General features: G+C 45.9%; 1 protein-coding gene across 2 annotated transcripts in view; it reads right to left on the reverse strand.

The window, feature by feature from the left end:
• Window positions 1-12,719, reverse strand: part of CLSTN2 (calsyntenin 2) — a gene marked incomplete at both ends in the record, with an annotated part of 546,899 nt that extends 534,180 nt beyond the window's left edge. The window contains one exon of one of the 2 annotated variants that reach the window (XM_081105871.1): window positions 12,593-12,719. In XM_081105871.1, the coding sequence (XP_080961997.1) occupies window positions 12,593-12,704 (112 nt within the window). The remainder of the gene's footprint in view (window positions 1-12,592) is intronic. The other variant, XM_081105872.1, reaches the window with a different exon arrangement.
• Between the last annotated feature and the right edge of the window lie 14,140 nt (window positions 12,720-26,859).

Here is a 26,859-nt window from a genome sequence, read left to right on the forward strand (position 1 = left end):
GAAAGGGGAAAGACTAAGAGATGCACCAGCCCTTCCTTCTGCTGGTGAATGATGTTCCAGCATATGGTTTACGGACTCCGTGTGGTCTTCCAACATGCCCCACTGAGAAGGCCTTCTTCTTATGACATAGGACAACCTTTTCTAGCTGCCTACCAACTAGTGGTATTCTCCCCTTTTTCCCCAGAAGGGTCCCAGAAAGACTATAATTTCAGAAGCTGTCTACCCTTTAAAGCAATTTCAATCTGCCAGCACACATGGCGGTCCATCTTTGGTACCTCTTAGATCCAGGAACTTGTGAGAGAGAGAGTGTTGCTGGTGCCAGCACCTTCTGGCCTGAGCGTCCCCCAGCACACCAATCTGGAGCCCCAGAGTTCTCAATCCATAGGTGGCACTGGATTGGGTCAACTAAATATTCTTGTGTAGCTTTTAATAAACCATGAGTTTTCTAGGAATAGAGCCAGCCTGTGAATTGAAGCCAGAGTATACTTTTCTTGTTCAGAACTTCACCAGAAGTATTTCACCACCTAATCTAATAAAAGAGAAACATGCAAATTGACCATAACTTTGCTATGCCCCAAGCCACGCCCACCAGCCAATCAGAGAGACTATATGCAAATTAACCCAACCAAGATGGCGGCCAGCAGCCACGGAGCTGGAGCAAGCAGGAGGCTTGGTTGCCCTGGCGATGGAGGAAGCCAAGCTTCCCACCTGCCCTGGCGAGTTGTGGCCTCCACTAAAAGCAACAAAGTTTCAATTATAGAAGATAAATAAATCCCAGATACCTGCTTCCAGCCAGCCTCCACTGGGAGCTTGGATGTCTGGGGGCCGTGGCCAGCCTGCAAACAGCCATCAGCCCCTCACCCAGGCTGGCCAGGAACCCCAGGGGGAACCCCCACTCTGAAGGGGCTATGGCCAGCCTGCAAACAGCCATCAGCCCCTCACCCAGGCTGGCCACACCCTCAAGGGGTGAGGGCCCCTGCTGGGGGGCTTGACCAGCCTGCAAACAGCCCTCAGCCCCTCACCCAGGCTCGCCAGGCACCCCAGCAGGGACCCCCACCCTGAAGGGGGTGTGGCCAACCTGAAAACGACCTCAGCCCCTCAACCAGGCTGGCCAGGCACCCCAGCAGGACCCCCACCCTGATCCGGGACACCCTTCAGGGCAAACCAGCCAGCCCCCACCCATGCACCAGGCATATAATAAAAGGGTAATATGAAAAAAAAATAAAAGGGTAATATGCAAATTGACCCTAAGAGCAGAAAGACTGGGAATGACTGGTCACTATGACACACACTGACCACCAGGGGGCAGACGCTCAATGCAGGAGCTGCCCCCTGGTGGTCAGTGTGCTCCCACAGGGGGAGCTCTGCTCAGCCACAAGCCAGGCTGACGGTTGCCAGCACAGCGGTGATGGTGGGAGCCTCTCCCGCCTCCTCAGCAGCACTAAGGATGTTCGACTGCAGCTTAGGCCTGGTCCCCGCTGGCAAGTGGACATCCCCCGAGGGCTCCTGGGCTGCCAGAGGGATGTCTGACTGCCAGCTTAGGCCCGATCCCCCGGGTAGCGGGCCTAAGCCAGCAGGTGGACATTCCCCAAGGGGTCCCAGACTGCGAGAGGGCACAGGCCAGGCTGAGGGACACCCCACCCCCCACACCCAGTGCACAAATTTTTGTGCACCGAGCCGCTAGTTTCTAAATATTACATCACCCCAATACTGCTGAAGATATCTGAATTCTCAATGCTACACACCTGGGTCCATTTGCGTTTGTAGCTGTGGAATTCACAGCAAGCATCTAATTTACTGCTTCTTCTGGTATAGTTAGGTCTAAGCATGACATATTATTGGATTATACATTATTTTCCTTTTAGTTCCTTAATATTTCAATTGAGGCATTACATTGATTTGTTAAATTATGTACACAAGCAAATAATAGTATCAGTAAATTTCATTTCAGGGTAACAACAGGGGCACTACAAAATGTGTGTTGTAAAAGGGGGCCATTGGTTCTGATAGGGATGAAAATCAGAGGTCTAGATTCATGATCCTTTACAAAAATCCACCCTGTTTTAGTAAAACCCTGTTGGGTCCAAGCTCCAGCTTTGAAATCCACAGGGAAAAGTTGGGCTGGGGACTGACAGGGCTCAAAGTCCCCAGATATTGAGGCTGCCTTGGTCCTGGAGAGAGAGGATGTCCAAGTGTACAGTCACAAAAGCTGCCTATGCCAAGCACCAGGTTGTCTCATGCCAGGACCCAAGGCTGAAGACACTGTAGATGCATCAGTGCAGGTAGCATGGGCAGGAGCCCAGTTTCCTAGGGATCTGTAGCAGCCACTGCCAACTTTTAGATCACAGAAGGTGTGTCTCGTAGACTCACTCCTAGAGGGTCCACACAATAGGGGCACAATTGCTGATATCACTCTCATAAGGTCTGAGCACCATAATAGAAACCCACTGGCCTCACATGCCTGCACCTTCCAGATAGCCTGCCATGCTGCCTAAAACACCACCAACGTGCGATTGCATGAATGAAAATGCAGTTTCCTTCCTTTTCTAAATGAAAATGTCACCAAATGAGATCGTGCGTTGTTCCCCGTGATCTTAGTTTACAAGAAAGTGCGTCCTCTCTAATAAGGTGATGTCTGAAGACCTTTAGCGCACCCCAGTCATGCAGACTGGGGCAGGGGCCATGGCAGCTCTAGATTTCCTACTCAGGAGCCCATGGTGTGAACCAGGTGACTTGGTCTGATCAATAGAAGTAGTGAAGTTTTCTAAAGATAGTTTTATTCACATTTTCTACTGGATAGAGAAAAAAAATTATAAGACCAGGATGATGATGGTTTGCATCATTACTGATAGTATTTTACGGAGTGGCTTTAGAGCAGTCCAGAGCATAAGGGGGAGAGGGCAGGAAGAGATGCCAAAGGATGAAGGAATGGTGGGACAAGACGGGTGCTGAAGGTTGAGGCAACTGTTCTGTCAGACCTTCCCTGCCCCCCACCGCGCCTCTGGGGCTCTGGGACAAAGAGGTAGTGGGACATGTCTGAAAGCAAAACTCCAGGAAAAGCTACAGCTTCAAGCAAAGATGGTTGGCTGGTCTCTGACTCGAGTTCCTCTCAGTAGCAGAGCTGGAATTAAAACTGCTGGAAGCGTAGGGTAGAGAAGAGGCATGTTCAAAGAGAAAAATGATGCTAGTGCAATAAAAATGCTTTATTCATGACATCTAATTAAAAGAATAATAAATCACTAAAAAGTCTTAAATATAGTTTTAAAATTAATAACCAAACAAGATACAACTATCTTGATATTTCTGATGATGGTGCAATAAAGTTGAAATAATTAATTTTCCTTTGGGAGAAAAGTGACAACAAAAGGAAAGCTAGGAAGGTAAAATCTATGTCTTGAATGTGAAATTATCTCAACTTTGATTATTAATGACGTCCAGCCTCCTTTCCTACTCCAAATGACCATATACCCTCCCACAAACAAACAAAAACACCACCACCAAAAAAAAAAAAAAAAAAGGAAGAAAAGGAGAGAGGGAGGGAGAGGGGGAGAGTGGAAGGGAAGGAGAAGGTGAAGGAAGGAGGAAGGGAGGGAGGGAAGCTCTTAAAATACCATGAACTACAAACTGAATACTTTCATTCCCCAGTACTTCTGTGAATTTCCTAAGTGACGGCTTATCTTTTAGCTCTTGGTTCTCTATCCTGATTCTTAAATCCCTCCCAGGCAGGGTCTGGATAGAAGAAAACGGGGCAATCTGCAGCAGAGACGCATGCCAAGAAGTGCTGGTGAGCATAATGAACTGAGACTCTAGAACTGGACGGGCTTAAACTATCCTTGCACGTTTGCTTAGAAGACCAGATTAAGTGGTTTTCTAATTCCAGAGGCAAGAAGAAGACTCCGCCACACTCCAGAATTGTTCTCCTGCACTCTAGGCAATGCCTAACCATTCGTTATCCATTCCTTTGGGTTAGCATTTCCCGTGATAGGTTCAAAACCACTAGCTGCACTGTATCTCATGGGGACTTGTTTGTAGAATAAACAAGGAGAGCATTTGTGGGTAACAGAACTTAAAGGAACAGAAAGAGTTGGAAAAATAAACATTCAGAACCTCCAACCACCAAATACACATCCAATCAAACGAAGCCAATGCCAGCCCTCCTCCATCCCAATCCCCTTTCTCTCCCCCACGCACATACCTCAGGAGCACTGGGGCCATGATACTAAGCCCTGCAAGCAGGCATGGCTGCCACAGGAATGGGCATCCCTGGTGAAAGCTACAGCAGAAGACCCAGCTCAGAAAACTTTCCCAAGAAACAGACTTCTAGCTAGACAGAGAATCCTTCCTCTCTCCCGCCCTCACTCTCTACCCCAGCTGGTAAAGGGACCACAGTCTGCACCCCACCGAGGCAGGCCAGATGAAGAAGTTAGGAGCCATTTTCATCTCCCTGTTGCTCCTTGTTCTTCTCCCGTTCGCATCTCAAGGCCTTGTTCACAGTGTCCTCATGGTCAAGGGAAGGAGGTTCAAGGGGGAGTGGCAGCTGGCCCAGGGGAAGATGACCCTCCAGATGCCAGAACGGGGCACTAAGGTCTCATCACCCACACCCACTTTGGAGACACCCTGCCCACAGCCAAACATGTCCACAGGGTTGCTGGGGTGTAGTTTATGAAACAAGGCAGAAGTTTCCTGAAAGCCTTTGGCCTGAGGATCAGGAAGAGCATCTCCAGCTTCAGGTATGGAGTGACAGGCTAAGTGTTTCTTGGCAGCACTAGAGAGGAAGCCTGAATACGTATTCTCAAGCTACACAGTCCAGGGTCAACTGTGCTGCTGCAGAGGAAATCATAAATAACACCTCCGAAGACCGGGACCTCAATATTTCTGAAGGGTTTCATTTCTCCTCCCTTCCAACTTTGATATATGTACTTACTTAACAAGGGTCTGTGGAGGGTTAATTGAATTAATATATGTAAAGTGCTTTGAGTTTGAGGAGAATATGCAATATAAATGGAAGTGTCACTAAAAAGGTTAATCTAATTTACATCTAACACTTTCAGTTCATGGTGTTAATGAACTATATCCTTTTAGAGAGTGATTAATTTATAGAAATGTGATTATTTTTCCTAATGCTATATATGGGTCAGCTTCTCCTATTACTATATGTAACTTTATAAGAGAATTTAGCATTTTATAAATTAAAATAATAAATCAAATACCCGTATAATGGTTATATTTCATTAATTACGAGGAGACATGCCTTAGATTAACATATGTTTTAATTAATTTGCTGCAATGCAGTTACCCATGCAAATTGGAAAATGACACATACACATGGCATAATATTAACAGTTTTGAGTGGTTCTTCCCTGAAAATCTATGGGTCTGCAACTGCTGCATTCGTTGTGTAACCATGGTGACCACCAGCTGTGTGACATATGCAGGCTCTGCATCACAGAACTGGGAAGAAAATTAATGCTAAATTCAAACTTCTCCTGAAAACATAATTAACTACATTGCTAAGACAGTATAAAGACAGAACGATTGCAGAGTTTCATCTGGGGGGCTTGAGTCCTAAAGTTTCAACACAAATTTCTTAAATCTCATCACCTTATTTTCTCAGGCACTTTATCCTTTCAAAGGGTTTCCAGTATCCATGTGGGTAGAGAACTTTCTTGAGTAGAGAAGGGAGGTGCTGTTTTATCCTTACTGCACATGCAAAAGCAGGCGCCAGAGGGCTGAGTGGTCTGCCCCAAGCCTCACCCTGATCAGGTCACATGACCTGGAGACCATGCCTTTGTTAATTCTCCACAGTGAGTTTCTTGTCAGACTTGTTTGAAGACTACCTATTTGTTTAACTATATAATACAACATACATCATGGAAATGCAAAGAAGTCATAAAACTGATGTGTGTTTTTTAATTGGCAAAATGTGTATCAAATTTCAGCCAGTGAAGCATTTTAGAAGCAATGAGAGTGGCATTACAGCCTTTCTCAGTGAGAATTCCAATGGCACCTGCTGGATCTGACTCCCTCGCACACAGTGGTGTGGTTCATGTCCTCTGACCTTTACTAAGTGATGTTGTAACTGGTTTGGAAGGACAAGCTGATAACTAAAGGGGAGAGGCCTGGTGAGTAGCTCTTACCAGTGGCCAAAGGCAGAAAGTGGCACTGACCAGGAGAACTGTGCATGTGCAGAGTCCTAAGGGACTCACAGCTGGTGTGGTTGGCATCACACTGGCATACAGACACTCCCTCAATACTCAGCACCCACTATGGACCCTGCCTGGACACTGCCAGGAACTTGGTCACACAGAGGTGACAGGATACTTCCCCCGCAAGGGGCTCATGGTCTGCCTGGGGAGATAGGAAGGCTATGGGCACTGTGATGGGAAAAACTGGAGGTGGTGAAATATAGAGGAATGAGGCCCCCACCTGGGAATAGCCTTACAGCATGCAAAGATATAAAGTATTCCCTGGGGAACTGTTAGCAGTCAAGCGAAGCACTTTTCTACCTTAACTGGGCATCAGGAGCACCTGAAAGCTTTGAACAAAATCCCAGGCCCTAACCTAGAGCAATTACACCAGTATCTTAGGGGGTGGGTTTGCAGCATTAGTGTTATTTTAAAACTCTCTCAACTGGTTCTGCTGTGCGTCCAGGGTTGAGAATGGCTGGCACAATGAATAAGAGGGCAGACTCTGAAACTAGCCTCGGTGGATTCAAAAGCCAGCTCTGTTTTTCTACTTGGGTGAACTAGGTAAGGAGCTTCACCACCCTGGTCTCGGTTTCCTCACCTGTAATATGGGAATAATAAGAGCACACACCTGAGTGGCTGTAATGCACAGTCTACCCTTTTCCCATGTTCTATGTTATCAAATTCTCCAATAATTGGTGTTATGTGCAATGTTTGTGCTAGACAGACTGTGATATCTGGAATTCTTGATAGCTCGTTCCCCTCACAGAGAATAACAGGATACTGAGAAGTAGCTATTGGCTGATAAGGCTAAAGAACAGAGCCCAGTGCATGTTGGGATTGGCCTGACTCTCACCCCAGGCATCCTCCTCTGGACAGCACCCTCTCCTGCCTTGTGCCTGTTGCTCCCCCAAAGTTCATAGCGTGACTGTTATGGATGAATGCTTGTGTCCCCCAAATTGATGTTATTTGGAGGCAGGGGCTTTAGGAGATAATTAGAATTAGATGAGGTCATGAGGATGGAGCCCTCATGAATGGGATTAGTGCCCTTGCAGGAGTCTCCTCAGAGACTTCACTTCCTGTCTCTGCATTCCACAGGTGGGGATACATTGAGAAATTGGCAGTCTGCAACCTGGAAGAGCGCTCTCACCAGAACCTGACCATGCTGGCACCCTGATCTTGGACTTCCAGCCTTCAGAACTACAGAAATAAATGTCTGCTGCTTATAAGCCAACCAGTCTGTGTGGCATTTTTGTTACAGCAGCCCTAGCTGAGGAGGACAGTGACCCTCTGTCCTATGTCTTCAGCTCAGCTCTCCTCCCCTAGTTCAGTCCTCTCGGGGTCCATCCTCAAACCTACCACTGCAATGGAACCATGTCCCACAGGGTCCAATTAGTGGTGAGCTAGGTAACACATAATAAAAACAATACCTTTTCAGGCTGTCATCTGGTTACAAACCCCCTTCCAGATAAACAGGTATCATCACAGAGGTTGTCTTAAACAAGAAAAGAATGCTTCTCTGCTTCATTGAACAGCAACTCCGGGAGGAATGCTAACTGGGCAGGGGACCTCTTCCTATGACCAAAATCACACTACAGGTCTTCCCCCAGAGACTCAAACCCCATACCTCCAGTGCTGGCCCATGGAGACATGTTTATTTATTTACATAGCGCACACATTTCTGAGTCCTTACTCTGAGCTGGGCCTGCTTTTGAGAATTGGCCCTGGTCTGCAAGGCATACATACACTAGTGAAAGGGGTTCAAGTCAAGCCAAATGTGGGTATGTGTATGGGCGTATATTTACATTTCTATATATTTCCACACCCATGGACATGCAGAGAGAGAGAGAGAAAGAGAGAGAGAGAGAGAGAGAGAGAGAGAGAGAGAGAGAGAGAGAGCGCGCAGAGTTTGAACTGAGAGAAGAAATGAACAAAGCTACTGAATTGCCAACAGGTCAGAAAGGGGGAATTTCACCCAAACTCAGACACTAGGGCACAGTCTTCCAGCAATCAACAATTACAGGCACTTGTGTTTAGTGCTGTTTACATGCCATGAACTGGGCTAGGTGGTTTCTAAGCACTATCCTGATGACCATTTTGCAAGGTAGATCTTTGCATCCCATTTTATAGATGAGGAAATAGGCTCAAAGGGGTTAACTAATGTGCCCAAGAATATCTAGCTAGGAAGCAGCAGGGCCAGGACTGGAACCCAGATTTCTCTGGCTACTAAGCCCAAATTTTACTTCATGTAGGGCAGGAGAAAACACCCAAAATATCCATGTCAAGAAATGATAGCGTGGCAACCACTCCTCACTGCTCAGCTTACCTCGGGAGGCCAGGCAGCAGGGTGGCCCTAAAGATGCAGGGGAGTCAGGATTCAGATTCCGGTCATCGGGCCTCAAAGAGCAGTGCTAGAGCCAGACAAGGCACCCAGGCACACCAGGGGGAGAGCCATGGCCTTCTGGGGACCATCTGGGAAGGTTCCTAGGGAGACCATGTCTAAGCCTGTCCATGTCTTGAGTAACAGAAAGAATTGGGCTGAGAAAGACATAGTCCAGAGGATCCAGGGCAGGAATGAGCACAGCCTGATCCAGGAACCACTCAGGTGACTCAGGATGACAGCAAGTCAGAGTGCACCCTCTGACGCCTTGCTGAGGGCTTCTGGTCATTTGTGAGAAATAACTGTCACGCCCCTGTGAGACACATGCTACTTGCCCAGAGATGATTTAGGACAATTCACCATAAAAATTCCATACCACCTTCCCCACTGCGGGAAGTACTGCAATGTGCCATTTGGAATATGCAAGAATGATTTTTGAATCTGCGGGAGGGAGGATGAGGCTGCTGCTCAAAAGCACAAACACTGGTTTCCATTCATGAACGCAAGGCCCACTTTCCTCACCTCACCAGCAGGCTCTGAACAACATCCTGGGACGCTCCTGCTGCTGTGGGCAGGGCCCCGGGGCTCATGGGGAACTCAGATATAGAATCAGCTCCGCTTCCCTGTGGCCACTAGACCAGCTTTTAAAACCAAAGGGGAGAATATCTGATGACAGCCAGGGGCACTGAGCAGGTGACTCTCCTTATTCTCACCCCGGCGCCCTGCCCTCTACTGGCGGTCTTGGCAAGGCATTTACCCTGTCTCAGACTTAGCTCTTCATCTGTGAAATGGACTGACACCAGCCCTCCATGGGTGTTAAAAATTAGAGACAGCCCAGGTAAAGGGAGTAGCATAGTGCCTGTTACATAGTAAGGAGGGGCTCCTTAAACTGCAATTACTACAATTATACCACTACTATTATAATTCTGCTGTCTTCTTCCTACCCCCCTCCTCATTACCAAACCCATGCCCTCTTCCTACCTCCACTTCCCTTGTCTGTCCCCGCCATATAGTACTACACTTTGGAAAATTCTGTCTACTGTCATTCTCTTAAAATTTCCACATAAAAATCTTATCTCTCCAACTAGATCAAAGTTCTCAAAAAAGTAGGAATGAGATGGGTGTGGGGATGGTCTTCCGATATGTCCTAAGAATCCTCCTGAGCACTAGGGCCCGGCTCTGGGCACACCGGTGGGCACTTCAACAACTGATGGTATATCCTGAGTTACTGTCCTCAACGACCTGTTGAGAATGGGAAAGAAACTGTGTACCAGGTCCTTGAAACCTGAGACCACCGACACATCGCTGAATCTAGCACACACCTTAAGAAGTCTGTCTCAATTGCATTGTCTTTCCTTGGGCTAAGACATGTCTCGTCTGCCCCCAGAGACTCTTTGGGCCCACAACACTTCCCAGGCTTTGTTTATAAAACATGTGTGTGGGAACTCATCTTTTCAAGAAGTGTTTGTCCTTTCTGAATAGCCAATATATGGGAGAGTAGAGGGGAGGGGTTATAATAAATGCTGGGCCAATGTGGTGTTTCCAAAATCGGGAATATGTTTACACTGAACGTGCAGTAATTCTGTGAAAAGCCTAAACAGTTGCTGAGATTAGCTACTCAGCTCCCTACAGCAAGAAGCCAGGAAGACAAAGGCAGGACAGGCTGTGCTCCACGGCCACAGCGCGGGCGAGCCCAAAGCCCAGAGGATGTGCCTCCAGACAGTTGTCCAGAGGGTGCACCCAACCCTGCCAGGCAGTTGACGCGGCCACACTCCCCATTTTCTCCTGCACGTGAAAACAGAACTGTATAGAAGAGGAAAGCCATTTTTGTTCACTATTCTTCACACGCCGTCCTGACTCCTCTTTTTCAGTGATGGAAATAGTAATGACATAAACCTTAGCAATGGCAAAGTCAGCGGCAGGGCGCATTATACGTGAACCTTACCTTTATTTTCTCAAATGTTCTTCACATATCATGAGAGATTTGGAAATGTAAGATTCAAGTACACTGTAATAAGAAAAGTCAGTTCTATAAATACCAACGAAAGTGTCATAATAAACGCTTCTGTTTTGACCAAATATTATACATTTGTCTGCTTTTATGCGGCGCTCTTTGCAGCCCCCTTGTGGTTGGGATGGGAAAGAAGGAAGAATGGAGTATTCCACAGCAGCCTCACTCTGCAGAACCAATCAACTTTTTACATTGGAAAGGCAAATGGCTTGTTTCACCATGAAATGAACATATATATTCTAAGTGGGGGACATGAAAAGTGTTAGTTAAAATGAACACAATTGTTCAGGTAAACGTGAAATCACGTTAGCCTGGATTTTTTTTTTAATCTTTCTTTTCTCTACAAAGCTTTCCATGCTGACCTGAGACCTCTGCAATGATGGGCACACCAGATCTTCTTCCCACACAAGTGTTTCCCCTTTCTTCACTTGCTGTGAACTCCCCTGTTTGCAGACATTTGCTTATAAATACACCATTCCTTCTACTACAAAGTGATGGAAAATTTCCAAAAATAATCATTTGCCTATTTAGCCAAGTGTCTATATTGGGGAAGAGGTTTGAAGTTCATTGGTTTATATTTGTTTCAGCAAAGCAACAGTCTCTCGGAACGACCCCTTCCTATCAGCAACTCATTTTCATAATGAATTTTTCTTTGTTTTCCCAAAAATGAAATGGCCCCTCCAGTAGAGGGGGTTGGGGGAATTTGATGAAAAGAAATAGGATGCCTGCTCATAAAATAGTTTTGAAATCATGTTACCAAAAGAAGTAAACGATTACCGGAGAAGCAACAACTCTCCTAGTCTCCCATGTACCACTCAAGTTGCAAGACCAGCATTACCCAGGCCCAGAGGAGGTTAATGGTCGGCCTCTCTCTCCTCCTCCTCTTCCAAAAAGTAATTAAGCCTGGTACACATTCCCTCCCTGACTGGTAAGCTATGGCTCAAAGCCAGTTTGCAAATCAAGTTGCCTCTAATAGGGAGCCTCTTTACCTACAGATGAAAACCCTTTCAACCCCTGATGATGGCCAGACAGGATTCCCGCGACCATGTTACCTGGCAGATTTGGCCACAGCCCTCAAACCAAATGCACGCCAGCGAAGAGAATCAACAAGTTCTCACTAAACCGGGCGCTCCAGCCCAGATCTGTATTGGCTCCCCACCGCCCCCTTCCTAGCCCCCTCCCCCCCGCCCCCGCCCTGTCTACTCCTCCCTACACTCTCTCCCAAAGGTCCTTGAAGCACGTGACCTTCTTTTCAGATCCGCCCTCCAGGCGCCCCCGCCCCAGCGCTTCCCCCGGCTCGGCTCTCCAGGCAGCGGTCAAACTCCGCCGCTCGCCAGCCTAGCCTCCAGGCAGCGCCGGGCCTTCGCCGAGATCTGGCTTTTTCGGGGCGGGAGGCGTAGGGAGGTCAAGAGCTCCTGCTTAACGGGGCGGGCTCCTCCGCCACCTGCGCCAGAGCGAAGTGAAGAGACCGTGGAGAGCGTCACCTGCCGCACTTCTACCCGCCTTCACGGCCCACCCGGGGGGCGCGTGTTCCCAGGGGAGGCAGACCCGCCCCGGGGAAACTGAGGCCAGCCAGGGGGGTTTCCCCTGCGGCCCACAAGTTTCCGCCCCATCCCCGAGCTGGGGGCTGAGCTCCGGTCCCTCCCTCCGGGCACAGCAGACAACTGCCTCTCCTCCCCGCGCCAGCGCCCGGCTCCTCCGCTCCGAGCCGGCGCCCGCGACGCGCTGCGGCCCCCGCCCCAGCAAGACAGCCCCCAAAGTTGTCCAGACTCCCCCAAAGCTCGCTCCTCCTCGGCCCCTGGACCCCGCCCAGAAGTTGGGCCGGCGTCTGCAGGTGGAACCTCTCTGGTCCCCGGCGCAGGGTGCTCACTTCGGGGATCCCGGCCGCACCGAAGCCCGGGGAGCTGCGGCAAGGGAGGGTGAGCAAATGTAGCGTGAGCCGGGTCCCCGCCGCTGGCACCCGCAAGCCCGCCCCGTCTCCCTCCTCGGAGAGAAGGAAACTTCCCCAGCACCCACCTTTAGCCGCGAGGAGGCGGCGCCGCCGGCTGCCGCCGCCGCCGCTGCCGCCGCCGCTCCCCACGCCCAGCGCCAGCAGGAGCGGCACCCAGCACAGCCTCCCCGTCAGCATCCTCGCCGCCGCCCAGAGCTGTCTGCCGCCTGCCGCCCGCGCCGGCTGCGCCTCCCGAGCCCGCCCGGCCGCGGGCCGCCTCGCCTCGCCTCGCCTCGCCCGCTGCGTGCGCTTCGGGCGCCGCCGCGCTCGGCCTCCGGTGCCGCCGCCGCGCCGTTCGCTCGCCGGCAGCAGCCGCGCTCACTGGCTCGGACCCCGCGCGGCTCCAGCGCTCACCCCGGGACGGCCCGTGACGTCACGGACGGAGGGAGGTGGCTCCTGCATATTCATGAGCCGCGGACAGCGGTCCCGGCTTCCGCGCTCCCGGCTCCGCGGCCCCGACCCCAACTTTCCTCCGCCCTCCTCGCGCTCGGTCCCGGAGCCCCGGCGGGCGGCAGCGGGGAGCCCTCCGCCCCGCGCGCCAGCTCCGGCTCTGCAAACAGCTGCCTCCGGGGATGGCGGGCCCCCTGGGAAAGTGGTCACCAGCGGCCTGAATCTGGTCCGCGGGGGCGCTGGGGACCTGCCCCGCCACACCCTTGGAGCTGACGTCCGCGCGGAGGGGTGGCGGGCGTCGCTGCGGGTCTGGCCCTTGGCGGGGTCTCTGGAAGCTCTCTGCCGTCTGGTCTGGGGAGGGCGCCAGGCCCACGCGAGAGCTGAAAAGCGGGAGTGTGGCTCCGAGCTGTCGGGCCGGGTAAATCCCCGCAGACCCAAAGGGCAATGGCCGGGGCTGCCATGGCCCTCAGACGCTGATACACCAAATCAGAAAAGGCACACTTGGGGTGCTGGGCCTGCTGACGGTTCGGTGGGAGCACACACAAACTCCCCGGCAGTATGGTGCCCAGGCCAGAAGTTACCACCTTGATGTTGTCACTCCACACGTCTTAAGACCAGGGCACCTGACATCATGCATTGTAACAAACACCTTACGTGGCTGAGTAATGTCAGTTCTCTGCGCGCAGGGATCCGGCGCCTCTTAGCCTGTGCCAGGTTCATAAAGGTTCTCAATGAACATTAACTAATAGCTCAGAATAAGTCCTTGACCATACGTATTTGCATATAGGTAGTGCCTATATCATACACAGCTCAGGGCTTACTAGTATAAAGAACAAATAAGAAATAAGATAGAGAAGTAGAGAAACAAACACAAAGATAGTTATTTATTCATTAATGCAACACATTTACCATCACCCTGCCAGATTAGACAGAGAGCCAGACCAAGGAGAGCTGTCTGTCCTCTGCTCAATGCCTTTGTTCCTGCCTGAGAAGCAAGAGAGGGCGGTAAACGGCAATTACCATGCTTTCTAAGTGTTATGGGCCTGAATATTCTTTATATTGCTAGATATGAGCTATCCCCATCAATTAACAAAATGTATATATCACAACAGTGTCTAAACATCACTCCATAATTAATAACTGTAGTTTGGGGTGCTCAACAAAGCCATGAAATCCATTAACAGCCCTCCTGCTGCTCAACCTCTCTGCACCACCCTGGCAGCTCACCAGGAGACCCCTCAGTTCTGCAGGCCAAGCTGCTGCATTTCCAGGTACCAAGAAAAGCTGGGGGGAGTGGGGGGGAGAGGCAGCCATGAATCATGGAGGCTTCTATCCGGCAGGGCGCTTCCCCTGCAGGTCTCCTTTAACCCACACAACGAACATCTGTGCTTTATTTTCATTGCACACAGGAGGAAATGGAGGCTCGGAGTAGTTAGGCGACTTCCTTACCCAAGGTCAAAGAGCAAATAAATGCCCCAAGCCAATGCTAAGGTCTGGCCTTTTTCAGTCTGGGTGTCGGGATTCAGAGAAAATGGCCTGGAGAAGGGGCAGCAGACCTGGCACAATCAGGGAAACCGACAAACAGAAGCATACATTTGTATCATATTCTTCAATTTATGCTCCATCCAATTACATATCTGCCTCCCCTTCATTTTCTCTAATAAGTAGACTTACCTCACCATCTTACCTGCACTGTGCCTCCATGCCATTCGACTGGGTTTCATCAGGACTAATTGGTTACTCCTAAAAGTCTTACCTGAAATTTCAAATGAACACCAAATAATGGGAGAGAGGGAGACATATAGCTTATTGGAAAACATTCCCAACCCATGTAGTAGATCACTAAGAAAGTACACAGCAGAACAAGACACGAGGGAGCCGCTCGGCCAATGCCCAAGACTAGAGGCACAGCACTGCTAGCCTCCATCTCCTCCTCTATAATGGAGGTAATAATGTTACCTGTTGCGGAAGAACAAGTATACTAATGGCCCCCATTTGTTCATGCTTTCCTGAATCCATTCCTCTGAATGTGCTCTCCCACCCTAACGCAGAGCTTGGCCACACGACAGTGACATGCATGTTTCCCCTTCCTTTTTTGGACCCCTGCCACCACCATGAGAACAAGCCCAAGATAACCTGTAAGAAGGTGAGAGACCACACTGGGTGGAGCTGAGCTGTCTCAGCCAGCCAAGGCCATCCTAGTCTGGTCTGTACCGGTTGCCCCATCAGTTGACCACAGACACCTGAGCAAACCTAGCCAAGATCAGCCCAGCCTGGCTCACAGCAGAGCTGCCCACTAAACCACTAATAGTTTAGGGTAGTTGATTAAGGAGTATTACATCTTCTAAGGTCATTGTAAGAAGTAAATGAGAAAACGTTTATGAAAACTCAGTAAGTTGTCTGGCACATAGCCAATGTCCAATAGCTGTAAAACGGTCTCCCTGTTATCCTTACGGCCCAAGTCTCTGAAATGCCAGTCATAACCCTGATTTGTTTTGTTTGGGAGAAAGGCACTAACAACCTGGCTTAGAAGGGATGAAGGCGAGTAAGTTCACTCCTTGGAAATACTCAGCTCACAAGAGCTTCAAGGCCACGTCATCTATATGGAGCACTGCTGTGTCTTCTGCTTCGGCTGGGCTATTGAAGTTGCAAAAAGTGAATAAAACAACCCAACAGCTAATGTGTCCCCTTTCACTCCGTGCCAGGCTTTGCAACCAGGCTTTATGTCCCGTACTTCATTTAACCCTTACAATAACAGGTGTTATTTTCCCTATTTTATTATAACCAAATTACTGGCTCACAAAGTTTGAGAAATTTATCTGCATCCACATAAATTATGCAGAATATGAATTCACAGCTGCCTAATTCCAAACTCCCACACATCATGGTTTTGAGTGAAGCATGCAAGGTAAGTAAGCAACAAAAGAATAGTTTCAAATCAGAGATGGTATCCTGGGTGGGGGGAGGTTAGATTTTTTTAATCTCTATCCATTATCACCTCTGAATAATGACCATTTGAATAACCAATTGTCACCAAAGTGATACAAGCTTCTGAATTTGTTGAGTCTGCCCCTTTATTCTTGATTCACCACTGGGACATGTTTCTTGAAAGCAGTGGTTCTCAAACTTCTGGCCCTTTAAATACAGTTCCTCATGTTGTGACCCAACCATAAAATTATTTTCGTTGCTACTTCATAACTGTAATGTTGCTACTGTTATGAATCGTAATATAAATATCTGATATGCAGGATGGTCTTAGGCAACCCCTGTGAAAGGGTCGTTTGACCGCCAAAGGGGTCGCAACCCACAGGTTGAGAACCGCTGCTTTAAAGCCCTTGCTCAAATAAATGATAAACAGGATGATGTAAGACCTTGGCCTCTTTAAGCCCCAAGCCCAGAGCCCCACCTGGTGATGCAGAAATAAATCTCAGATAATGTATTTGGGTCAATAGTTTCAAATAAATAACTCTCCTGTTAAAAAGAAGAAAAAAAAATCTAACAGAAACAGGCATGATGTAAACACAGCTATTCCATCTCATTTTCACCAGGGTCATTAATGACTTGCCCAATTAAGCACTAAAACACAGTCCCTGAATAATTTAAACTGGCTAAATGAAGAAAATAAATAAATCATACCAGCTTATGGAAACTTACTTTTAAAAAGAAAATTAAACTGAGGTTTTTTACATGACCCAAATTTAATTCAACTAAAGTATTTATCGTTAAAAGAGAGGTTGAAAAGCTGATTCGTAAAGCTCTTGGAGTCACTTACTGTTCCCCTCCCCCATCTGGGCAGGCAAAGCCAGGTCTTCTCATCCCACAGGCGACTGGACGGGTTACAGAATTTTCAGCATTGCTCTCAGATGTTGTGGTGCTCTGCAGACTCTGCTGCTGCCAAGCAGCTTTTTAAAGTTCAGACATTTCTCTTCAGGAAACAGCAAGGAAGCTTGTTCACCATCAAATCAGGTTCATGTTCAACATTGTTTAGACAAGAGTGTTCTATGCTTGGTAAGGCAGAGTGGCCAAACCAAAAACAAAGATATCATTGATTATAGCAAGAAACTGTTCCTGTGGTGGCATAAAAAATAAAAAAAAAAAAAAGCCATAAAATTGAGTGACACTTCTCCCATTGAGGGATGGGGTCTCTCTCTCTTCTCTCTCTCTCTCTCTCTCTCTCTCTCTCTCTCTCTCTCTCTCCTCCTGGAATCTGAGCAGTCTTGTGACTGCCTCTACTCGTACAATTCAGCAGAAGTCATGCTATGTGACCTCCCAGCCTAGAACATATAGGTGATGCAGCCTCTGCCCTGTACGTGGGATGCTCATTTTGGGAGCCGGGAGCCTTGATGTCCAACCACCCTGAGACAGCCATGCTGTGAGGATCTGAAGCCTGTGGAAGGGCTCCATGCAGGTGCGTTGCCTGTCCCAGGTGAGTCCAACATTTGAGTCATCCCAGAACCTCCAGATAATTCCATTTCCTAGCTGCTGAGTCCCCTTCAGCCGTTTGAATCTTCCCAACTGAGCCTCAGACATCAAGAAACAGAATCAAGCCATTCCCACTGTGCCCTGCCGGAATTCCTGACCCACAGGTTCCATGAGTCGAAGAAAACAATTGTTTATGCCATTAAGTTTTTGGGTGGTTTATAACACATCAGGAGTACAGTGGGGCCTTGACTTACGAGTGTCCGGACTAACGAGTTTTTTGAGATACCAGCTGTCTCTCCGCCAATTTTTTGCATTGAGTTGATAGAGTAATTTGAGTTAACGAGCTCCTTAACGAGCTCGGTCTCCGAACGAATCAAACTCCTAAGTCAAGGCCCCACTGTACCTGGAAAATACTTATTTTCATTCATTCCCTACAACAAAGACTGAAGAAAGGGAAATATGTGAGGTAATTCATGTGTAATTAATCCCATTTTGTAGCACAAATGTTGAGACTTATGGAAGCTCATAAAAGGGACCAGAGCTGAATGGAAAGAAAATGATTTCTAGAATCAGAAAAGCCTCGGTTCCAAACCCAGCTCTCCTATTTTCTGACCATGTATGACCGAAGAAAGCTACTTACTATATTTGAACCTTAGTTTCCTCATCTACAAATTGGAGCTAATATAACAGGACTAATTTTGAGGTTAAATGAATTGTAAAGAGCGTTCCCTGTCAGATGGTAGAGACACAGGAAATGCAGCCATTGCCAGGGACAGTGGAAACTCACCCAGGGCCACACCGGTTGTTGGTGGCCTTTTTCCTTTTTTTTTTTTTTTTTTTTTAACCAGTATTTGTGGTTTCCTATGCAGGCAGATGTGGACAGATATGGACACACATGGAACCATGCCAGCTTCAGCCCTACCAGCACCTTTGCCAGCCCTGCCACGGAAGCACCAGCCACATGTCCCACCAGAGAAGTTCAGACGTGCAGTGAGTAACTACATCGCTCTGCTCTGTCATTCCAGGGCTTTGTTCCACTAAGGGGAATGAGAAGGAATGTTCCATTTATTGAGCAGCTACTATGAGCCAAACATTACACGCATTGCCTCATTTACTCCTCCAACAACTCTGAAAGGTGATTTATTACTCCCATTAGATTCCTGGGGAAGCCAAGGCTTGAAGAGATTAAGTTACACTGTGTGTCTCCAGAGAAACAGAACATTTACAATATATATAGAAAGAGATAAAGATATATAGAAACAGATATCAGATATACACATCTATATATCTATAGAAATAAATACATATACAGACATACAGATCTATAGATATATAGATATATAGATATAGACATAGACGAATATAGATATAGATATAGATATAGATATAGATATATAGAGAGATATAGAGAGAGCCAAGAGACAAGCTCCCTACTTTTTCTAGCATTATGATACACAACCACATAGTCCATCTGTGTCATATTAACCATAAATTACAATTAAATAGCAAGTAAAAAATAAAATACAATTAAAGTTTTTTAAAAAGAAATAAATATAGATATATGTATATGTATATGTGTATCTACATCTACATCTATATCTACCTAGTTGGATGGATATATAGATAGGTAGAGATTTATTATAAAGAACTGACTCAGCCCAGCCGAGGTGGCTCAGTGGTTGAGCGTCAACCTATGAACCAGAGGTCACGGTTCAATTCCTGGTAAGGGCACATGCCCCAGTTGTGGGCTCAATCCCCAGTGGGGGGCGTGCAGGAGGCTGCCGATCAATGATTCTCTCTCATCATTGATGTTTCTATCACTCTCTCCCTCTCCCTTCCTCTCTGAAATCAATAAAAATAAAAAATAAAAAGAATGGCTCATGCAATTATGGAGGATGACAAGTTCCAAGACCTGATTCTTGGACCCAGGAAAGCCAACTGTGTAATTCCAGTCCAAATCAGGTCTGAGAACCAGGCGAACCAATGATACAGTTTCCCTCTAAGGCTGGCAGCCTTGAGACCCAGGAAGAGCTGACATTTCAGTTCCAGTCCAAAGGCAGGAAAGAAGCCAATGCCCCACCCAATTCCAAGGCAGTCAGGCCCAGAAATCTCTCTTGCTCAGGGAGGATCGGCCTTTTTGTTCTTTTCAGGTCTTTAACTCATTGGATGAGGGGCACCCCCCCAATGGGCAGGGCCATCTTCTTTACTCAGTCCATCAATTCAAATGTTAATCTCATCCAGAAACACCCTCAGAGGAACACCCAGGATAATGTTTGGTCAAATACTGGGCACTCCATGGGCCGATCAAGTTGACACATAAAATGAATCGTCACACACTGCTGTAAATGAAGGAGCTGTCATTTGAACTGAGGTCTGTCTGCCTCTGAAGTCATGATTTTCCACCCAAGTGAGGCAAGGTGTTCCGCCTCCATGGAGGCTACAGAGAACAGTGGGCTGCCCTGAGTCGCCCTGACCATAAGCCCAGGGCCAGTTTTGCACAGCAGCCTGTCTTTCAGCGTGCTTCCACAGTTTCCCGCAATCGGGTCCTGATTGTCTGCTGTCTATGGCACTCCTGGCAGTTCTCCCCTGAGGATGCTCCATACTCCTTTCTTCCCTTTCTATCTCTAGGAGCCTGACTTGAACCCCATACCCCGGTTGCCCCTTGTCTCCATCCTCTACTGAATGACCTTCGCACAATCAACTGCCCCTTCACCCATACCCAGCTCTCCCCTCTGCTCAGATACTCTGCAAGGCTCCCAAGAACCTGTAGCAGAAAGTTGAAGTTTCTTAATCAGGATTCAAGACCCTCATCAGCCTGGCCTTCATTTCATTCCCAACCTGCCTTCCTGTGATTCTCTTATGTGTAAACTAGGCTCCAGCCAGGCTGCTCCCTTCACTGTCTGTCAAAACGCATCAGACTAACCTTTCTTCTACTCTTTTGCTCACACTCTATCCTCGGCTGATGTGGGTTGAATTGCATATCCCCAAAATTCCTATGTTGAAGTCCTATTCCCAGTACCTCAGAATGGGACTGTATTTGGAGATAGGGTCTTAAAAGAAGTCATTATGTTAAAATGAGGTCATTTGGGTGGGCCCTAATCCAATATGAGAAATGCCCTTTTAAAAAAAGGAAATTTGGACACGCACATCACAGAAGGAAGACCATGTAAAGACACAAGGAGAAGAAAGCCATCTAAAAGTCAAGGAGAGAAGCACCAGAAGAGATCATCCTTGCCAACACTTGGGTCTTAGATATTTAGCCTTCAGAATTGTGAGAAAATAAATGATTTAAGCTACCCAGTCTTTGACTCTTTATGATGGCAGCCCTACAGTCTCTCCCTCTTCCTCCCCATCTAACCTACGCAGTCCTACCTCCAATAGACATGTTCTCCTAACTCCCAGCACATGCTTATCTTAAATCCCAAGAGGCTGTCCATCACACTTGAAATAAAAGAAAAACATTTTATTCTAACTCAGAAAGCCCTACTTGACCTGCTCCTGCTGGCTTCTCACATCACTCTCTCCTTGTCCACTGGCCTTTTGTCCTTGGAATACATCAAAGTCTTTTCTGCCTTAGGGTTGGACCACTTCTTAGGATTGTACGTCCCTCTGACTATTGCAAGACATTCAGGACTCATCTTAAGTGTCACCTCTCCAGAGAGGCCACCCAGTTACTCTGTAACATTGCTCTCTTTTATTCTCTGCAATCACTCCTTGCTGCTGTTTTCTTGCTCATGTTTTTGTCTCTTCCCAGTAGAATATAGACTTTAGGAGAGGAGAGACTAATGTGCCTGACATATGGCTAGATAGTTATTGAATGAATGAGTGGATGGTTTACCTTCTCTGAACAGAGGATTTTTTTCTGCATCATTGCTTTTTGACTATTTCACCAAACACTGTATTGCAAAATCACTTACATATACACCGTTCTTATAGAAATCTAGAACTTATATTTTCAAGTAGCTTGAGCATCTTGCTAGAACATTTAAAAAATTCTTACTGGTGGATGGAGGGTGGTAGAGCGTGAGAGTAGCTTGAGAGGTGGGTAGTGCAGAGATAGTGTTCATTTTGTACATGAGGAAGTGGAAGCAAAGAAAGATTCCATCACTGGCTTAAGGTCACACAGCCTGGGCTAGATTTTAGTTCTCAGTCCTAGTTCAGAGCTCGTTCTCCACACCCTGGCCAGTTACATAATGAGGGGTAATAAGTGTACAAACACTAACGCTTATAATGTCCGGAGCTGACAGGAATCGAAGACAGGAAATGCCCTCCGCTCAAACAGCCCCATGGGGAGGTCCCTGTGAAAGAAAGGAAGGGGTACACATTGCATTTGCTTTCCCACTTCAAAGAGAGAATCGACCGTGTCTGCGCTCCCCCTCTCACAGCTTCGAGCTGACTTGGCAGACTGCTCCAAGGAAATCATTTCACCTTAGTCATTTTAAAGTTTTATGTCTTTCAATTTCTTAGTATTTAAGAAATGTTTTCGAGGTAGGCATGGTTATGTGTAGTGAATCATGTGTCCAAAGGGGACAGTATATATTATATCCCCTTCACATGATGTTCTACAATATCAGGAATGCCAAAATGCAATGTCGACTGGACAGCACGTGATAAACGATATGTATTTTCCAGCAGAGGAATTGCAGGACATCAGAACCCAATGCCTTGCCTAAATGGCAAAGTGTGGTTCCGTCCCTGCTGCAGCCATGAATATTGGAAACTGGCTCTACTGTTAAAAACATCAAGCTACTTTTCAATTGAGCATTTGGGGATGAGTACATATATATATTTGATTTCAGAGAGAAAAGGAGAGGGAGAGAGACATAGAATTATCAATGATGGGAGAGAATCATCAATCAGCTGCCTCCTGCAACCCAGGCATGTGCCCTGACCAGGAATTGAACCATGACCTCCTGGTCAATAGGTTGATGCTCAACCACTGAGCCATGCTGGCCAAGTGGGGATGAGTACTACTAAAATCCAACTAAATACATTGCCCTAACATTGGTCTAAAGGTTGATTTAATACTTCAGTTATATTGGAAGGAGAGAGAAGAGGGGGGAGGAAGGGTTTGCCAAAGAGCAACTATGCAAACAATGATTAAAGATGTTCAGGATTTATATAAGAAGACATATATACATGTATATTAACCTTCGTACTTTACAAACAGAGATTGGGGCTTTTTAAAACTCCTCATAGAAACTGACCAGCTGTCTATATCTTTAAAGGGCTTAAAACATGTCTGTAATTAAAAAAATATTTAAATAGCTGAGTTGTTATTCAGGAGTGAGTATGAAATAAAGACACTTTTGGATACACAGTGCTAATTTACCAACAGGCCCTCACAGAAGGAAACTTTAAGATGAAAGAAGAAATAGTGACCAATAAAAAAAAAACAAAAAAAAAACATGTGGGTAAATCTAACAACATTTAACATTAAAATAAAAACAATAGTTGAAATAATAAGAAATTTTAGTGGTACTAGTATATAAACAAGATAGTAATAAAATACTAGGCAAAAGTAACATAGAAACTTGAATAGAGAGAATAGAATGAAAATATTCTAGGCTTCATGTACTCTTCAAAGGAGAGTAGCGATATAGATTACTTTTAGACTTTGCTCATCAAGTATTCTTTCTAAAATGTTAAGGGTAAGCAGTTAAATATCAGATAGAACAAATAACTTCCAAATAATTAATGAGAAAGGGGGGGAGTAAAAGAAAATTTAATTTTAAAAAAGCCATTTGCCGAAACCGGTTTGGCTCAGTGGATAGAGCGTCGGCCTGCGGACTGAAAGGTCCCAGGTTCAATTCCGGTCAAGGGCATGTACCTGGGTTGCGGGCACATCCCCGGTGGGGGATGTGCAGGAGGCGGCTGGTCGATGTTTCTCTCTCATCGATGTTTCTGGCTCTCTATCTCTCTCCCCTCCTCTCTGTAAAAAATCAATAAAATATATAAAAACAAATTAAAATAAAATAAAAATAAAAAAATAAAAAAGCCATTTGATCCTTACTTTCTGTAGAGACAGTAGGAGTCAGAACACCAATACTAAAAGAAAAGAATGTTAAAAAAAAAAAAACACCAAAAAAAACAAAAAAAGGGAAAAGAATGCGCATGCTGTAGTTCTATGCCTAGTAAAATTGTCTTTCAACCATGAAAATGAAATAGAGCCATTTTCATAGCAAAAGAAAAAGAAAAGATAAAAGAAAGAGGTTATCATCAAAATTACTCTTATGAACAGAAATTATACAGACATAGGAAACGAATCCTAGGTGGAAACTATTGAGTTGCAGGAAGAAATGGCGTGTGGGAGGCAGAATAAAGCTCTCACCCCTCCACCCCCAAGGTGTCCACATCCAAGTCTTTGGAATCTGTGAATATGTTACCTTACGTGGCAAAGAGAATTAAGATGGCAGCTGGAATTAAGGCTCTCATTCAGTTGACCTTAAAATAAGGAGATTCTGGATTATCTGATAATCCTTGGCCCAATATAATTATGATGTCTTAACTGTGCAAGAGGAAGTCAGAAGAGGAGGTCAGCAGCAGGAAAAAGACTTGGCCCAACGTGCTGACTTTGAAGGCTGAGGAAGAGAGCGAGCAGCCACAGAATGTGGGCACCTGTGAGAAGCTGGAAAGGGCAGGCAAATGGATTCTCCCTAGAGCTCCCAGAAAGGCATGCAGCTCTGCCAACGCCTGTGATCTGGGCCCCAGTGAGACCCATTTTGGACTTCCGGACCATAAAACTGTAAGATAATAAATTTGTGTTGTTTAAGCCACTCAGTTTGTGGCCATTTGTTACAGCAGCAATAGGAAACTAATACAAATGGGGAGGGGACAACTGTATTGATAAATACCTATTTATTTATTTCTTTAAAATATTATTTTTATTGATTTCAGAGAGAAAAGGAGCGGGGAGAGAGAGATAGAAACATCAATGTTGAGAGAGAATCATTGATTGGCTGCCTCGTGCACGCCCCCCACTGGTTACTGAGCCGGTAACCAAGGCATATGCCCTGACTGGGAATCGAACTGTGACCTGGTTCATAGGTGGATGCTCAACCATTGAGCCACTCTGGCTGGGTAATAAATATCTTTTTAAATGTAAATATGCTGAGTATCAAATACAAGAGCAATGTCAATTTCAAGGGAAAAATGAGAGAATTAAAATATTAAGCAATAAGAGCACGTATGTCATAGAAAATATATTAGTCAGTGTCATGTCAAGAGATAGAAACCCCACAGTTATTTGAAGACAGAAAATTTAATATAGAGAATTATTGACAAGGACCTGGAGTAACATGGAATTGGCTAGTGAAAATGAAAAAGAATTATAAAAAACACAGGAATAGCAGAAATGAGAAACAGTCACTATCCCTCGAGTAGGTTAGAGTAGAGGAGAGTAGGAACAGAAAAAGTGAGCCAAATGAAACGTACACAATTAGCAGATAGAGATAAATGCAAACATTTCAAAATGTAAATGGAATAACTTCAGTTAAAACACAAAGATGGTAAGATTGGGAAAAAATTCTACTATGTGTTGATTTCAAGAGATATGACTAAAACATATTGTCTAAAAACTAAGAACTCAGTAAGATGAAGTTCAAAGTATGTATCTGTATATATAAAAGGCTAATATGCTAAGTGTCTGACATTCTGACCAGTGGCTATGACACACACTGACCAACAGGGGGCAGATGCTCAATGCAGGAGCTGCCATGATGCACACTGACACCGTGGACCTGCTGCCCACAAAGCAACACTCAGCTTCCCCTAAGTGGGACACAGGCCCCGCCACCACCCCGAAGTGACACCCCACAAATCTCAGCCAATGCTGCCAAGACCCCATGGCACAAAATATGGCCCACAGTCCAGCCTAGCCCGGAAATGGTTGCTGTGGGCACCGAGTAATGACCTAACGTAGCAATGCTCAGCTTCCTCTCTCTAGCAACGACTAGCCTCCGTATAGTTTCTTCAGCCCAGGAACATGACTTGCTTTCTAGCGAGGTGCAAACTCTTCACACTTTAACCAAATTTCTGTGGAGAGTTTTCCCGTGCCTCATCTCATTTGACCCACACTGAAGTCCTGGACTAGGCAGATAGGAGACTTGGTAGAATCCCATTTTCTTTTCATTAGCTGGAAAATGGAGATTTAGAAAGTTTAGAAACTTGCCCTGACCTGTTTGGCTCAGTGGCTAGAGCGTCGGCCTGTGGACTGAAGAGTCCCAGGTGTGATTCCAGTCGGGGGCATGTACCTTGGTTGCAGGCACATCCCCGGTGGGGGGTGTGCAGGAGGCGGCTGATCAATGTTTCTCTCTCATGGATGTTTCTAACTCTCTATCCCTCTCCCTTCCTCTCTGTAAAAAATCAATAAAATATATTTTTTTTTAAAAAAGTTTAGAAACTTGAACCAACTGAAAAGAAGTAAAAAATGATGGTCCTTGAAAATGACTGCAGTTTCTCACTGCGCAGAATATAGTCAAACACAACTGCAGTTAAATATTTTACCCTTTGCTCTCCCTGCGTGGTCTACAATAATAATCTGCTTCATGTTGATATTTACTGCTGTGTTGCTGACAATGACCTGAAAGAGAAGTTGGGGTGCTTCACTGGGCCAGAAAAAGTTTATGTAAATCAGAAAGCAGGTCTAATTAAGCAAGTTTATTCTATATATATATAAAAGGCTATGTTGACTCATGCATTCCCAATACATATAAGCTCTCACTGGCGCCAATCACACACGTGTGCTTTCATCTGTCACTGTCAATCGGGAATTTGGTTGATACTTCTGTTATAGAGAAAGGGTGAACAGTGATATTAAAATATTTTTGCTAATTAATTTCCTTTAATGTGCATGAATCTGTGTACTGGGCCACTAGTAAAAATATATAAAGCAAATGCTAACCAAAAGAAAATTAGAGTAGTTATATTAATACCCTCCAAAGTAAACTTCAAATTAAAAAGGTTACTACATCAATATCATATGTTTACTTCACAGGGATGATAAAACAATTCTAAACTTCTAGATTCTTAAGAAAAGAGCCTAGAAATGAGGCAAAATGCTGAAAGAACTAAAGGAAAAGTAGAAATATCATTCATCGTAGGGAATTTTAACAGATTCCTTTTACTAAGTGATATTAAGTAGACCAAAAAAAAAAAAATCAAAACAGTAAAGATACAGAAGATTTAAATAGCAACATTATTAAAATGAATAAAAAGCATGTTATAGCTCCTCACACCCAACAACTAGAAGATATGTATTCTTTTCAAATACACAGGAACCATTTATATTAATCAATATAGTAAGACTCAATTCAACTCAAAAACTGACAAATATACCGTATTTCCTATCTATAATGCAATTAAGGTACAAAACAAAAATATAAGAAGACAAATGGCTTTACACTTTTATGTTCAGATATTTAAAGACAAAACTAAAATACTCATAAATCAAAGAAAAAAAATATACTAGAATTACAAAGCT

The sequence above is a fragment of the Myotis nattereri genome, assembly GCF_964212035.1.
Source record: "Myotis nattereri genome assembly, chromosome: 14".
Taxonomy (NCBI): domain Eukaryota; kingdom Metazoa; phylum Chordata; class Mammalia; order Chiroptera; family Vespertilionidae; genus Myotis; species Myotis nattereri.